The sequence below is a fragment of the Typopeltis vanoorti genome, chromosome 6 (genome assembly GCF_054136105.1).
Source record: "Typopeltis vanoorti isolate ZY-2024b chromosome 6, IOZ_Tvanoo_1.0, whole genome shotgun sequence".
NCBI classification, from domain to species: domain Eukaryota; kingdom Metazoa; phylum Arthropoda; class Arachnida; order Uropygi; family Thelyphonidae; genus Typopeltis; species Typopeltis vanoorti.
This window is the reverse complement of record NC_143554.1, coordinates 112482261-112497095: the sequence shown is the minus strand read 5'-3', so window position 1 is coordinate 112497095 and position 14835 is coordinate 112482261. Positions and strand designations below refer to the sequence as shown.

Here is a 14835-nt window from a genome sequence, read left to right as displayed (position 1 = left end):
GTTGTGACTACAGTATTCACACAAACTCTTTAATTTAGGCTTGGGAGAATGGGAACGTGGTCTAGTTTGATAAATCAGCAATCACTGCTTTTCTGTCTTATCAAACTTTTGGCTGACTGATGGTAGTGATGTACAATGGGTTGCTAGCCTTTTGTGGATGGGATTATTGTCATATATATGTGTGTGTATATATAAAAATGAATGCTCTTTGTGAAACATACAATCATAATAAACAATAATCTGCATTTTCATTATAGGTAGTGAACCTAATGAACAGGGTAACTGATTACTTGAACATAATCTGTTTATATTGTTATTATTATCATCATAACACTTTGAAGGAGTTGCAAGCCTTCATGTCTTCAAACACAAAACATACTCCTCACTCATCATTAATCAGTTCCCAGGGATGGTCTTATTTCTGTCCCTCTTTCCCTCTACTCTATGAATAACCTCATCTCTATTAATCTAGTACATCCCCCCCCCTCCTTCACAAATTTATATATCTGTCATATCACCCCTTCTTCATCTTTTCTACCAGGCTCTGCAGATGGCATTCCTCATATCAAGTGCATGCACACTCACACACACATGCACTTCCTCCAAAGGATACGATATAATGCTTGGCATAATGTTAGTCTCTTTTCGGATTAATCTTAACCTTTACAGGTTTCATCAGTCGGAAGCTAGACCTGTGGAAATACTGATAGCTATCTCAGTAGTAGAAGTCACATTTCTCCGTACTGAGATAGTGCTCACTAACAAATCAATAAAGGTTAAACCATTCTGAGAAGAGACTCTGATCATAATGTTTGCCAATATACAATAAATGTCCTTTTGAAGGAGGTGTGCTGTATATCATGGAAGACAAATTGAATGAGAGTTAACTTCCTTATATACAAGTAATTTAGCCAAGATACTTCACACAAAAACTTTTTTTTGTTCATGCCAATAAAAACAAGAATGTAAGCAAAAATCTTGACAGCCCAGAATCCCAACAAGAAAAGGTTGTAAACCAGTTGTACAATTTCTAGTATACTATGAGTCATATAATTCAAAAACCATGCTCTTATTCAAAAACCATGCTCTTAGAGACCAAACATGGTAATTTTTCAAGCCACTACAGGCTTCTGGCAAGCAAAGTATTACTGGAATCTTACACCAGGTAATGAAAATCATCTACGACTTAAAGACAATGAATGGCTGTACCACAGTGGAATATGAACCTATAGCCTGTTGACTGGAGATGATATCCACCTATTTAAGTAGATTTTTTGAATGGTGCTTCTGCTTAACAATTTACAGGCCTTAGGTTCAAATTCCACTGTAGTATGGTTATGAACATCTTAGGTGAGAAATTTTTTTCATCATTCAGTATGAGACCACCATCCTGCTTACTGGATTCCTGACTGACATAAAAAAAAAAATATATATATACATATATGTATGTATGTATGTATGATTTCACAGCAAGAATGCTATGCTTTAGTCACATCTCTGGACCTCCAAAATGTTTTTTTTCAAAAAACTAGCTGAGAAAATTTGTACATAAGTCCAAATAGCATTATATATATAATAGAACAATTATATCTTCATTTCTACATATCCTCATCATTGCCATAATCTGTTGTGCTACATTTTCCTTATAATTTTGGCAATATATCTCCTAAATTTTTGTCCTCTGTCTACTATTGCAATCATATCTAATCTCATCTACCTCATTTAATATGTATCCAGCAATCAAATACATGATGCTACACTTTGAAACAGTTGATATATTTCAAGATGGCAGTGTTACTATATGATTATTAATTATGTTTATAAGGATATCCATGACTGCACAGTCCAACAGTGCATTCGTTATTGAATTTCCTGTAAGATTTCTTCTGAAACTAAAACATGAAGCAAAACTTTAAATTCTTGGACCATTTGGGTGTACAGTGTTAACACCACCAAACAATATTATCACTGTTCTGATTCACTCAGATTTCTAATTTTGTTTATTTATTATAAGGTGTTTCCATTTTGATATTCAACCCCTGTATATACATATAGTATTGCACTTTACTGTATTTACAACTGCTATAGAGTTGAATGAATATTTCTTTGGTAAAATACATAGGGCAATCAAATACAAAAATATTTTTAGCTACTAACAGAGAACTCTAAATTATTAGTATAATGAAATTTGCAAATTTTCTGTGAGAAGTGTTGCTTTAGTTCAGGCATTTTTTTTTTTTTTACTCCAATGAAGGCTACTTTTGAAATATTCCATTCATATTCTACACAGTGTGATATTATCTTGTTATGCAAAATACTGTAGGACAATCATGAAAGCTTACTATCTGTATAGAACTGTATCATCACATTTTGCTATATTCTGCTAACATGAATCTACTCATTAAAAGTTTGTTATGTATTCTTGTATGTTATCTCAGCTGATATACAAGAATGAGAACATCTACGGAAAATATGGTGGAATGGAAGATATATACTGGAAATTAATAAAAATATAACTGGACACCACACTTCAGCTTTGAAAATTAATTACACATGAGTGTGATGTATATGATTGTATAGCTTGCTTGGTAAAATTAACAAGCTATATAAGCATTCATTAGGTAAAACATATCTTAATTTTGATATTGCAATTCTGTTGTACTGTTAGAAATGATTAAAGGATAATTATGTTTCTGTGCTCTATTTTGTATACAACATAACTCTTTTTTTTTTTTTTTTTTAATTTTTGGTCTTTCAAAGAAAATACTTTAAATTACTTTCATAGTGCATCAAACTACCAGAAAGGAATTTTATATTCTTTGTGATGATTGCAAGTATGATGTGAAATTGTTAACAATCAATTTGGCTTATCCAAAACAATAAACAAACTGAGCTACATCGCCATTTGCATTTTGATGGGTTAATTTTGCTGATGATAGCATATACAACATTAGTGTGTCATATTATCTCACACTCTGAGAGAGAGAAACAAAATTATTATTATTATTATACAAGACCTCATGGAGTCAAAGACTCATCTAGGAGGTCCTTTTATCTCGCACACATCTCATCATACCGGGTCTTAAACACATTCAAACTCCTTGCAGACACCACACTCTCAGGCAAGGCATTCCAATCATTCACAACTCTGCACGAAAAAAACCTGCCTCTCACTCCCCTACTCACACCCTCTTTATACAGTTTCCAGGGATGACCTCTGGTTCTCCCCTGATCTCCCACTATTCGCTGTAGAACTTCTCCACCATTGATCCTATAGCAACCCCTTACCAACTTGTAGGTCTCTATCATATCTCCCCTCTCCCAAAAGGAAGCTTTACTATCGTTTGTAACAACTGCCATCACAGTTAGTATTAAAGTTAAGTTGAGAAGTCTGTCCAGATTTTTACAAGCAAAATTTAAAAAAAATGGTACCATAAAGCTTAGGTAATTTTAACAAACAGTTTTGTGAGAAATGGCTTCAGCTGTGCCCTAGTTGATTTTTATCCTTGGCTATCTTGCTACTCTGATAATTATTCCTATGTAATAGGTACTCAATTTTTTGCTCATGAAAACATAAGCTGGCATAGTATAATAATCACATTACCTCTCACCTGGCATTGACTGTGTGTGTGTGTGTGTGTGTGTGTGTGTACACACACAAATGAGGTAGTCTACTTACTCCTAAATGGAGTCATGGAGATAGGTTTCTGTCTTTGCTACATTTACAGTCAGCTATTTAAATTGAAAAATAAAAAAAAGAACCCAAAAATCAGCATGTGAAGTGGTAGGCACATGACAATAATAGTACATTCTCAAATAGTTATTAAAAAAATAAGAATATATTAAGTCGCCTGTTATCTAACTTTAAAATAGTTGATCCTCTGACCAGTGCTTATTCTATTATCGGGGACCAAAAGTGTGATGAAAATTGCTACATTTTATTTTGCATTTGTAGTTATTTAAAAAAAAAAAAATGAAAACAGGTAATTTAGGCCATCCTGCTCAAAATGGATATCATCTCTACTCTCCAACCTACAGATTATGAGTTTGAAGCACACTGTGACATGAATGTTTGCAAATGTCTTTAGGTGGTAGATGGTTATTCTTGCTTGGGGTGAGAACCCACCCTCCTTAAAGCCTGAAATGACTTGAAAAAGTATCAAGTTTGTTTTCTGAGGAGACCATAAAAAGTGTACACACAATTTCTAAATGTACACGATCCATAGAAAATGTGCCTTAGTTTCAGGAATTCAATAACTGTGTATGCATTGGGTTTTGCTTACTCTCAGTATGAGGCACTATGAGGGAAAGATGTCAGCCTGAAGAGAGAATGGTATTTTGCCTTTCAGTTATGTATTAATAATTGACTGATTGGCCATTATAGTAGTGCACTGAGGCCAACTCATCTTGAATATAAAAATAAGGCTTCCAAAACCATGGTTATTGAATTTTCAGAATTCAGCTTTGAAACATTAATCGTTTAGTTGCCTTAGCTTGATATAAAATACATTTTATATGAATTGTGTACTGAACTAATGTTAGTTATATTTTTTTAATTGGATGCAAGAAAGTTTCACTCACTTTTGAAGTATTTTTAATAAAGAAAGTATCCCATCTCATCTTATCCTTTCTTCATATATTAGGCTCAGTGGTCTGTTACTGTCCAGTAATGCAGCCTTTTCATACATCCTAAATTTTGGTATGATAGGAAGGTTAATCCTGTCTTATGTATATTTTTAACTGGTTCATCTGCTTTTTCAATGGAAAAAGTTCAAGTTTTCTGGAAGGAAAAGCCCTATTATCACTGAACCATTTTTCAGCTGAAACATGTTGATAAATATTCCTCCCATCCTAGAAAGGATTTAAACCCAGATTTTCCTAACCAGTTGGCCTAAGCTGGTTCAGTGAATAGCATTTTTGTTTTTCAACTTATAGCAGAGAGATGCTCAAATCCCTCTGTACTATGGATGCCTGCAAATGTATTTCAGTGAAAACTTATACAAGCAGAATACCTGGATTATTTAATCCTTAAAGTATCTGCATTGCTTGTAAATGTTCCTTATATGTGTTATAAGTTTTCAACCTTTAGTAGTGGAACTGTTTTATATATATATATATTTGTATGTATGTATGGGTATAATTTTTCAATAAATGTTTATGTTAGAGTATTAGTCCATAAAATATGCAGTATTTTTAATTAATACAAGTTACATTACTGAACCTTTCAGAAGTCACATTTTATTCAACAGTAATGTGAAATTAATAGAGCCATGATTAGTATTCATTAATATTCTCTGGAAAACAGAGGAGCAGGTGCAGTTATCTCCTGTACCTCAAATAAGCATTGCAAATAGGCATCACACTACATTAAAAAAAAGGGTTTCCCTGTAAAAGACAGTAGGTTAGATCCACAGGATTCTCAAAAAGGTTGAAATGATGAATAATTGTAATATAACCTAGTATGTTCCAGTTAATATTTTTCAACAAAAAACCAGATTAGTGGTTTTGTTCATAATTTCTGATTTGGATTTTCTGATCAGATTACAAGGTGGAAGAGTTTAATGCAGTAAGGTTGATATAGTGATTAGCCTAGCTATAATAGCTTATCAGCCATGAAGACACTGCTTTATCTACTGCCTTGTGGGACAATTTCTGTGTTCACTTTTGAGTTGGTTTCTATACATGTTTTTGCGCCTGGAAGTTTCCCTAATAAATAGAATAAAATCAGTGATACACATAGAATTATCAGATAATTATATATAGGAACATAACTAGGGGAAGGTGTAACCCTATGTATGTGAAAATTATTCATATACATAGCAACCTGGTTTGTGATCACAACAAAAGGCTGTAAATGAACCACCAGTTTAAGATTCTTTTATATCTTTTAAGTGGAAGATGATAAGGTGTAGAGATGGTAAGCGACAGAACATAGTTGTGGTCTTTGGCTTGATCCAAATTGCTAATGTACTGCTTTGCAAACTTTTGTGGGTGGAGTTGACATTAAAAAAAAGTTGATTTATTGAAATGAATACAGGGTTTGAGTTATTTGGAAGTGCAGTAAATATGATTAGTATTCTAAGCACCCCTCCATACACACATATATACTTTTCCTTTAGGAAAATCTTGGTTGTGCTTTTTGATTATATGCAAAGGATAAGTTAAGGCTATTTTCATATTTTATCTCTGGTTGACTTTAAGAAAGATATCCAGGATGCTCTAATCATTGTCAGCATGCCCTGGAAAAGTTTGATTTGCAGATTTTTTTTAATACTCTCAGATAGAAGAATAAGACCTAGAGACAATACACAGTCAACCCTCACTATAGTAAACACTGTTATAGTGAATTTACTTACGTAATGAAAATTTACTATAACACACTATTCCTTGGGTCTCTGTGAGTTTTTTATTTTGAAAACTGACCACATCTTGTATTTCTGGAGTGCCAGTTATATATATATATATATATATATCACTTCTAACCCTAAGAGATAACTGAGATTTTATTTTATTTTATTTTATCCAAGGTTACCTCAAATAGTGGAGAGTAACTTTCTATATAGAATGTTATCATGATGGAAACAGAGGGGATTGGTAATACTGTTATTGCATTTTTAGTTGAACAATGTGAAACTATCAGTGGATGCTGTAACTTACAGTGGAGAGAGGCTCATATCCCTCTGTAGTATGGATGTATCACTGAACATCTTTCAGTGCAGCCAGTTGACTTTGTAACTTTATCAAAGGGATCTGTTGCATCGACTTGTTTTATATAAATTGTACATTTAAACCTACATAGGAAGATAATCATACAAAACAATGACATCTTACAAATATCTGATATGGCAAAGACACCAGCTTCATCAGAAGTAATACTATTATAGTTTTGATATTTCAATGGTTTATTTTCACAGCGATAGAAGTTTTGTGGTTCAAGACAGAAGTACATATAACTAACGTCAACTAATATTTACACATTTAGTACACAACAAATGTACATGAACGAACGAACTAGACCATGGATGATATGCCAAATGGCTTTGGGGTGAGAAAATTTAGTAGGGCACATTAAGAGAATGATACTAATAATACACTGCTTGGTTGTTCAACAACTTTTGCACAAGACTTCAACACACAGAAAAGAAGGCTAAATATACAAATTCTGGCTATATATATATATATATATTTATTTATTTATATATATATATATATATATATATATATTTATTTATTTATTTATTTATTTATATATCTATATAACATATATGGAAATCAGCTGCCAAACTTTTACACAAAATATCTATTAGGAAATTTAAATGGAAGATTAATTTGTTAGATTACTATCAGAAATCTTTTAAATTTGCAAAACAGTTTATTATATTTTATTAATCTTAGCTAACTAGCATTTATTTACATTTTAAATTTGTACATAATAGTAAAATATCAGATTTTAAAATTTTCCTATATTGTATAACAGTATATATCTCTATAATATATATGTAACATTTATATTACTCTAAATATACAGATCTTTAACTGAAAACAGCGAGATATATATTTTTTGTAAACATACAAGATATGCCTCACAAAAATATACAATAATAATTGTCGACATTACTTAATATGAACATCTCTCTCTCTCTGTGTTTCTTTTCCTCACTTCTACAAACGTGTATTCCAAGGAGAGATTTCAACGAAACTGCTTGGTTCAGAACAAGACTGCCGACCTTCACAGAAAGGTTTCCTAGATGGTAGAATATCAGGTTCATAGGTTATTCTGAATGATACACTGCCATTGCTAGTTAGACTATCATCCTCTTGAAGTGTTGAATTTTCATAGGAAAGTTGATGAGAATTACTCTTAAGCCTTGTAGAAGACTGTTTTGATGTTGATGGTCTACTCAGAGTCAACTAGAAAAAAATATGAATAGTTACGGTTTAAAAATATGGTAGTTATATTTGCTTCTACACTGCTCTTTACTAAATATCTAAATAATATATAATAATGAACATGAGGAGATGGTTATCTGTTCACTTTTTCTAGATTCAAAGTTTTACATTTTGGATTTAAATGGCAGGTCCTGGAGAGTAAATTAAACTGCTAGGAATGCACAGCTGGAAATTGAGAAAGGCAAGTTATCTAAAGGAGATGATAGGAAAGTTAGACTTCAAATAGTACAGTGAAAAGCATTGTGTACATGAATTCCTCTTACTCCTTGTGGGGTTTCAAGGGTAAGAGGAATCAGAAAATAATGCAGTAGGTAGGTAGGTATGCAGGTATGTGAGTAACAAAGATAATATCAGAATTCCAGAATACTAACTATACTTGAGCACAAGATGAGGAATGTAAATTAATGAGATAAATAAGCAAGATAGAAAGGGTGTGTGTGTGTGGGGGGGGGGGAAATGTGGGTAAAAGGTTAGTCAGCAAGGAATTTATTCCATGTCTTCATCTTCTAGAAATCCAAGCAACCAGATCTAGTTTGATTAGAAAATAAGGCTGAACCATCACTCGATTATCTTTGCTGATTACTGTCATTCTCAATGTTACAGCAATCTACCACCACCTTTGCAATGTTCCCCAACTTCCAACTTTATCACTACACCAAGTTCCCTTGTCTTCTCCACTTTCTCCAGAATAGTCTCATCTCACTAACAGAAATGGATCCTCAAGTTCAAACCTTAACACTTATCTACATTAAGCTGTCATTCCTGATAATTTTCCACATCTCTAGCTAATTCTAATTCTCCTGAAGAGAACTACATTAGCACCAATCCTAATAATATTAATAATTATTATTATATGAGTATCTCCATGGAGTTGGAGGACTCATTATGGGAGGCACACACTAGCCCTAATACACACAGTAACTATCATACCTCTCCTTAAATTCATTTGCTGTCAGGGCACTTAAAACTAATTCTGGCAATTCATTCCATTCGTTCACCACTCTCCAAGCAAAAAATCTAGCCCACACACGGGATTCTATCTAGTTTTTATGATCTTCGAACAGCAGAAGATCTTCATACAATCTGCTCACAATATTACCAGAAAGATTGAATAATAATAATGGCTCTAGTACTGAGTTCTGTACAACACTTCTTACCTCCCTCCTCCATGATACTGCTCTTGCATGCACAACTTTTTTTTCTGTCTGTCAATTTCCAAACAAATCCATCAGTTGATTAACAGATACAAATCAGCTGTTTGTCTGATAAGCATCAGTGAGCTGCATATGGGGAAACAGTATCCCATAAAGAATAAACAGACCACAAGGGTCTGTTAATAATTCTGGAAGAGATTTAAACAGTTGTGTAGTTAGAGCTTTTGCTGCCCGGGGTGGTGGTCCCTGAGTTTGCCGCCCCTCTCAATACATACACACCAAAAATACTACAAAAAGTCAAAACGACGTATAGGGAAATAAATTAAAACACTATGTTTATTTTTGAAGTAAAACTTTAATTTCAACATTCTAAAATTTTATTTTTCTTGCTTTTCTGTTAGCAAAATCGTCGATGATATTGGCAAAGTCTATTTCATAATAATGTAGGTAATTCTTAATTTTATTTAGAAAAACTCCTCTCGGAAATGAGTTCTTGAGACTGCATTTTAGAATTAACTGCAAATGTTCAAAGTGCCACCTGGGGCAACCCCCCCCCCCCCAATGCTACACCTCTGGATTTAAATGAAGATTGCAAATAATACAAAGTTGGAATGAGAGTTATAAGAAATGAAACTGATATTCTGGCTCTCATCTGTATTGACAGATGAGCACAGCTACTAATTAACCACCATGAATATAAGGTTAATAGAACAAGAGGAGGTGTGAGTAATAAAAAACAGCGCAATAAAAAATCAAGCTGACGATCCAAAGTTGGGTAGTGCAATAAAAAATCAAGCTGATGTTGAGAGTTTGCAGGATGATTTAAATAAACTGGCAAAATGGGCAAAAGGTAATGGATGTCAGTTCAATGTGGAAAAGTGTAAAGTTATGCATTTTGGGATTAAAAGATTACCAGCTGTGTACTACATTGATGGAACAGTATTCCAAGAGATTGATGAGGCTAGGGACTTAGGGGTGTTGGTGGATAGGGAGATGAAGTTCAGGGGACACATTGCTAAGGTGCCCAAGATTGCACATAGGATTACTTGGTTATTGAGGAACACACTAACATCCAGAGATAAAGAGGTTATTATTCCCATTGATACTTCCACATTTGGATTACTGTGCTTAGGTCTGGTCACCTGGATTCCTTGGAGATGAAGAGGTTGTGGAGAGGGTTCAGAGGAGAGTGACTAAGTTGGTGAGTGATGTAAAAAATGCTCCCTACATTGATAGATTGAGAGCTTGTGGATTGCAGAAGTTGGTTGATAGGCAGAGAAGAGGGGATATGATAGAAACATTTAAATTACTAAAAGGTTTTTATAAGATTGATGCAGGGGAAATGTTTCAGCTTTGTGAAAGTGATGGAAGAACAAGAGGTCATCCCTGGAAATTAAGGAAAAGTGTGGTCAACAAAGGTGTGAGAACGAGGTTTTTTGCCTGGAGGGTGGTGAATGAGTGGAATGCATTGCCTGACTCAATTGTGAGTTCTTCGTCTGTAAATGAATTCAAGAAGAGATATGATAGATATTGTTTTGATAGTTTGGGTCTCCCGCGATGAGTACTGACTCCATGGAGATACCCCGTAATAATAATAACAGATGGGATTTGAGTCCAATTCTTTCCACATTAACATTATTGAATGAGCTACAAAGAAAACATAATCTTTATAATCTTTTTATTATTTTTAAAGTTACATTATTATTATTATTCCTGACGTACACGGAGTCATAAAATCCAAAATAGTTGGTCCATCTTAGACAACAACAACAAAAAGTCTATCATATCTCATACATGAGCTCATATGAATATATTTAAGGGTATGTTATTTTTGTATGCTATAATCCCCAATCCAATACTCCTTCAGTCAGATGAATTATATATTAATATCCAAAAACTGAAAAATAAAAAAAAAAGATAAAAGATGAGATTTTTAAATGTTCCTTTTTTATTATAACATAAAATATGAGATGAGCAACAACCCCACTAAGATAAATGAGCTCACCTCTCCATCATCTTCGCCATCTAGAACATCATCTTGACTACCAAACATTTTTTTGTGTGCTTGACGAAATTCTTCCATTAGCATTTCTGTAGAAAAACAAAAAAAGTACATTTAAGAAAACTAGGTTAAAGTGCTACATTACAAAATGAAGTTTCAAAAACTGTCGCATATCAGAATGCCACAGTGCTGTTAGTATTAATTCAGTAAAACAAGATAAATAAAATAGTTGTTATATACAAGATAAAAATAACTAAATAGTATAGAGCTATACTTTCACTTACACTTAGGCATATGCATAACTTAAATTCATTTAAGTAAACATGATTGATTTAGTTCAGGCATTAACAACATCTAGTTAAAATAAGGATTTGAAGGGGAATGAAGTAATCTTGGAGAGGGTACAGAGATGGATAATGAAAATAATATCAGTACTGTTTGATTATGATGATAGATAAAGGACATGCAGACTGCAGAGTTTGGAGAACAGAAGAAAAAGGCCAGATATGAGTGAAACATTTAAGCTGGTGAAGGATTATTATCAGATTAATACTAGGAGATTTTTCAAATCTAAGTGGAAGGAACAAAGACAAGGTGTGTGTGTGTGGGGGGGGGGGCTATCCCCTGGAAGTTGAAAAAGGAACAGTAGTTAAATTCAGCTGGCACTCTTCGGGGCCCGGCCCTGGAAATTTTTATGCACCAGGCCTGGACCTGGAACATTTTTCTGTTTTGTGACTTTTCTCCCTTTACGGTAATTATGCTTACATTATGGTGTTATTATTCAACAATTATATTTATATTAATTAACAATATAAAGTCAATATCAACAGTCGCCTGATTACGAATGCGTGATGAAAGGGACAGGGAGGTTTGGAGCTTCCTGTAATGTGTTATCTTTCAGCGATTGACAAGCAAACATTATTGAAGTGTAGTGTAGCAGAATTTTGAGAGACTCGTAGCGATATTTTGTCTTTTCTGGTTGGCAATAGTCAGGAACCAACAATAGAACAGCAGAATAGCAGTTGTTTATCTGAGCTCTTGATTGTGAGAAGCACAAAGAAAATCGTGTAATATATTTGTGTTTATGTAGGCCTACTATTTCAACTATGGATATGCACATTGGTACCTTCTTTAAACGGAAAAAGAACTTGGATGACAGTGATAATACAAAATGAGTTTGTAATGACAGTTTGAGTGTAGTTTCTAAAGAGTGCCCCAGAGCTTATTCGTTTAGAATTTAACCAAAGGAAAGAGTGAGTTAAAGGGTAAGAAGTAAGTTTTTTGCATGGAGAATGGCAGGAGCATGAAATGCATTGCCTAAGAGGGCAGTGGAAGTGCAAATGGTGGATGAGTTTAAGGAGTGGTGCGATAGATTTTGTATTGATCTTCCATGATGAGTCTTGCAACTCCATGGTTGTCAAGAATAACAATTAGTATTAATTCTAAACTTCCATAGAATTACTAGACTCAATGGGAATCCTTTTTCAGTGCACTACAGCACCTATCACTTTTAGTACCTTTATTAATAGTAAGATGCGACATATGTAGCACATTAAAAGCTTTGTAATACTCAGTAATTTTTTTACATGTTTGCCTATGTAAATAATAATAATAATTATTATTATTATGTGACACCTCCAGGGAGTCCAAAGACTCATTAAGAGAGGGCACCTACTCTCTGTCTCCACCAAGCGCAACTACCATCATCATCTAAACCAATGCCATCTACTGCCCACTACCACTTTCACAGAAAATTACAAACATCCATGCCCATGGTGGGATTCGAACCAGCAGCCTTTTGGTTGGAGAGCAGATACGCTAACCACTCGGCCAACCAGGCCGGCAATAAGCTTAGTTATTTATAAAATTATAAGGTTAGTTATTTAATGAAATTTACATTTTTCACTGTCAAGATATTTACAACATAATTATTTTTTATATAAATATATTTTTATATATGTTATATAGAATTTTTATTAAAATTATTTAAAATTAATAAAATACATTTTACTTATTTTTTGATATACTTGTAGAATAAATGTATTCTTAATAAACTGTGTGTTATGTACTTAATTTGCTGTTCTTATTCCAAAAACTTCATCCAACTATGAAGTAAAAATTAGAACTAAATAATTTTTTTACATTTTCTTTTCAAATCTTTTTTGAAAAGAAAATGAGTACTAACATACGAAAAAATCACTGACTTATCATACTTCATCTCGAACACTTTCATTATCAGTACACTCATGTATCCACACTAGCAATACATGCAACCCACCCATCACTCTCCATTCAAAAAATTTTCTTATTCCCTTGCCCATAACATACTTGTACACTTTTCAGAGATAATTTTGTATTCTTCCATCATCTAATGTCCTGTGCAATATCTCCACTCTTTCTGATGAACTCCTCATATCAACTTATAAGTCTGAATTACACATCTCAGTCCCAGCGACATATTTTGCAGAACCATGTGCAAGAGACGAATGTGGGGCCCCAAATTTCTTGGCAAGGGGAAAAAAATGCACTACAAAAGATTGTGGACAAAAAATCTTGCATTTTCTTTTCAGTGTGCATATGTTCATATTACATTTTGAATAGAAAAATAAAAAATAATTTATTGATGCAAAAATAGATTTATTAAATCTTTAAAACATGTTACAACTTGAAGCAATGTCTCAGAAAAGGAAGGTGACCAGTGGTGTGCTTCGGGGTTCTGTTCTTGAGCCCTTACTGTTTAAGTTGTTAATGATATTTCTTGCAGTGGCTGCACTGCATAGTTCAGAAGGCCTGGACAGAGGGACGAATTCCCGATGATTGGAGTAGAGCTCTCATAGTACATATATAAAAAGGGAAATAAAACTGAATGTGAGAATTACAGAAGTATTTCCCTACGAGTGTTCCTGGCAAGATATATGCAAGTATACTTGAGAAACGGTTGAGAAGAATTGTAGAAGAAAAGCTTGGTGAAGAACAAGCTGGAGTCCGGCCAAACAGAGGCTGTCAGGATCAGATCTTCACTTTACGACAAATAGTGGAGAAATCATGGGAATATAACAAAGATCTCTATTTGAGTTTTGTAGAGCTGGAAAAGGCATATGATAAGGTGCCAAGAGAGAAGCTATTCAATACGCTACAGTTATATGGTGTCAATGGGGCATTATCTGAAGCAATACTTAGTCTTTATTTGAGTTGTAAGTCAGCAGTTAGAATTGATGGAAGTACAGGAAGATGGTTTAATGTTAAATCTGGTGTGAGACAAGGATGTACATTATCCCCTCTGTTATTCATTATCTATATGGATCACATTATGAAGGAAAGTGGTATTAAACATGATATCAAAATTGGAGATGTTAATGTCAGCTCTTTGCTTTATGCAGACGATGTTATACTTATCAATAAATCTGCTACGAGTTGCAAGATTCCTTGACTAAATTGAATAACTGTTGTAATAGATATGGTATAAAGGTCAGCAATAAAAAGACAAAGACAATGAAAATAGGCAGAATCGTTGAAAATGTCAACTGCATTGTGAACGGAGAACCTGTGGAACAAGTAAAACATTTCAGCTACTTAGGCACGATTTTTAGTAAAGATGGTAAATTAAATATGGAAATAGACAACAGAATCAATAAAGCTGGTATGGTAGGAAGTCAATTGAATAAATTCATATGGAATACGAGAGAAATTAGTCGGAACACTAAATTAGTTGTATACAAGACAGTGTTC

General features: G+C 33.6%; 1 protein-coding gene across 2 annotated transcripts in view; it reads right to left on the bottom strand.

The window, feature by feature from the left end:
- Positions 1–6864: 6864 nt before the first annotated feature.
- LOC150105817 (uncharacterized) overlaps positions 6865–14835 on the bottom strand; it is a 184433-nt gene continuing 176462 nt past the window's right edge. For both annotated transcript variants that reach the window (XM_090394358.1, XM_090394359.1), the window contains exons 12-13: positions 11110–11195; positions 6865–7911 (exon numbers count right to left, since the gene is read on the bottom strand). In XM_090394358.1, coding sequence (XP_090250484.1) covers positions 7663–7911; positions 11110–11195 — 335 coding nt within the window. In that variant the 3' untranslated portion in view covers positions 6865–7662. The remainder of the gene's footprint in view (positions 7912–11109; positions 11196–14835) is intronic.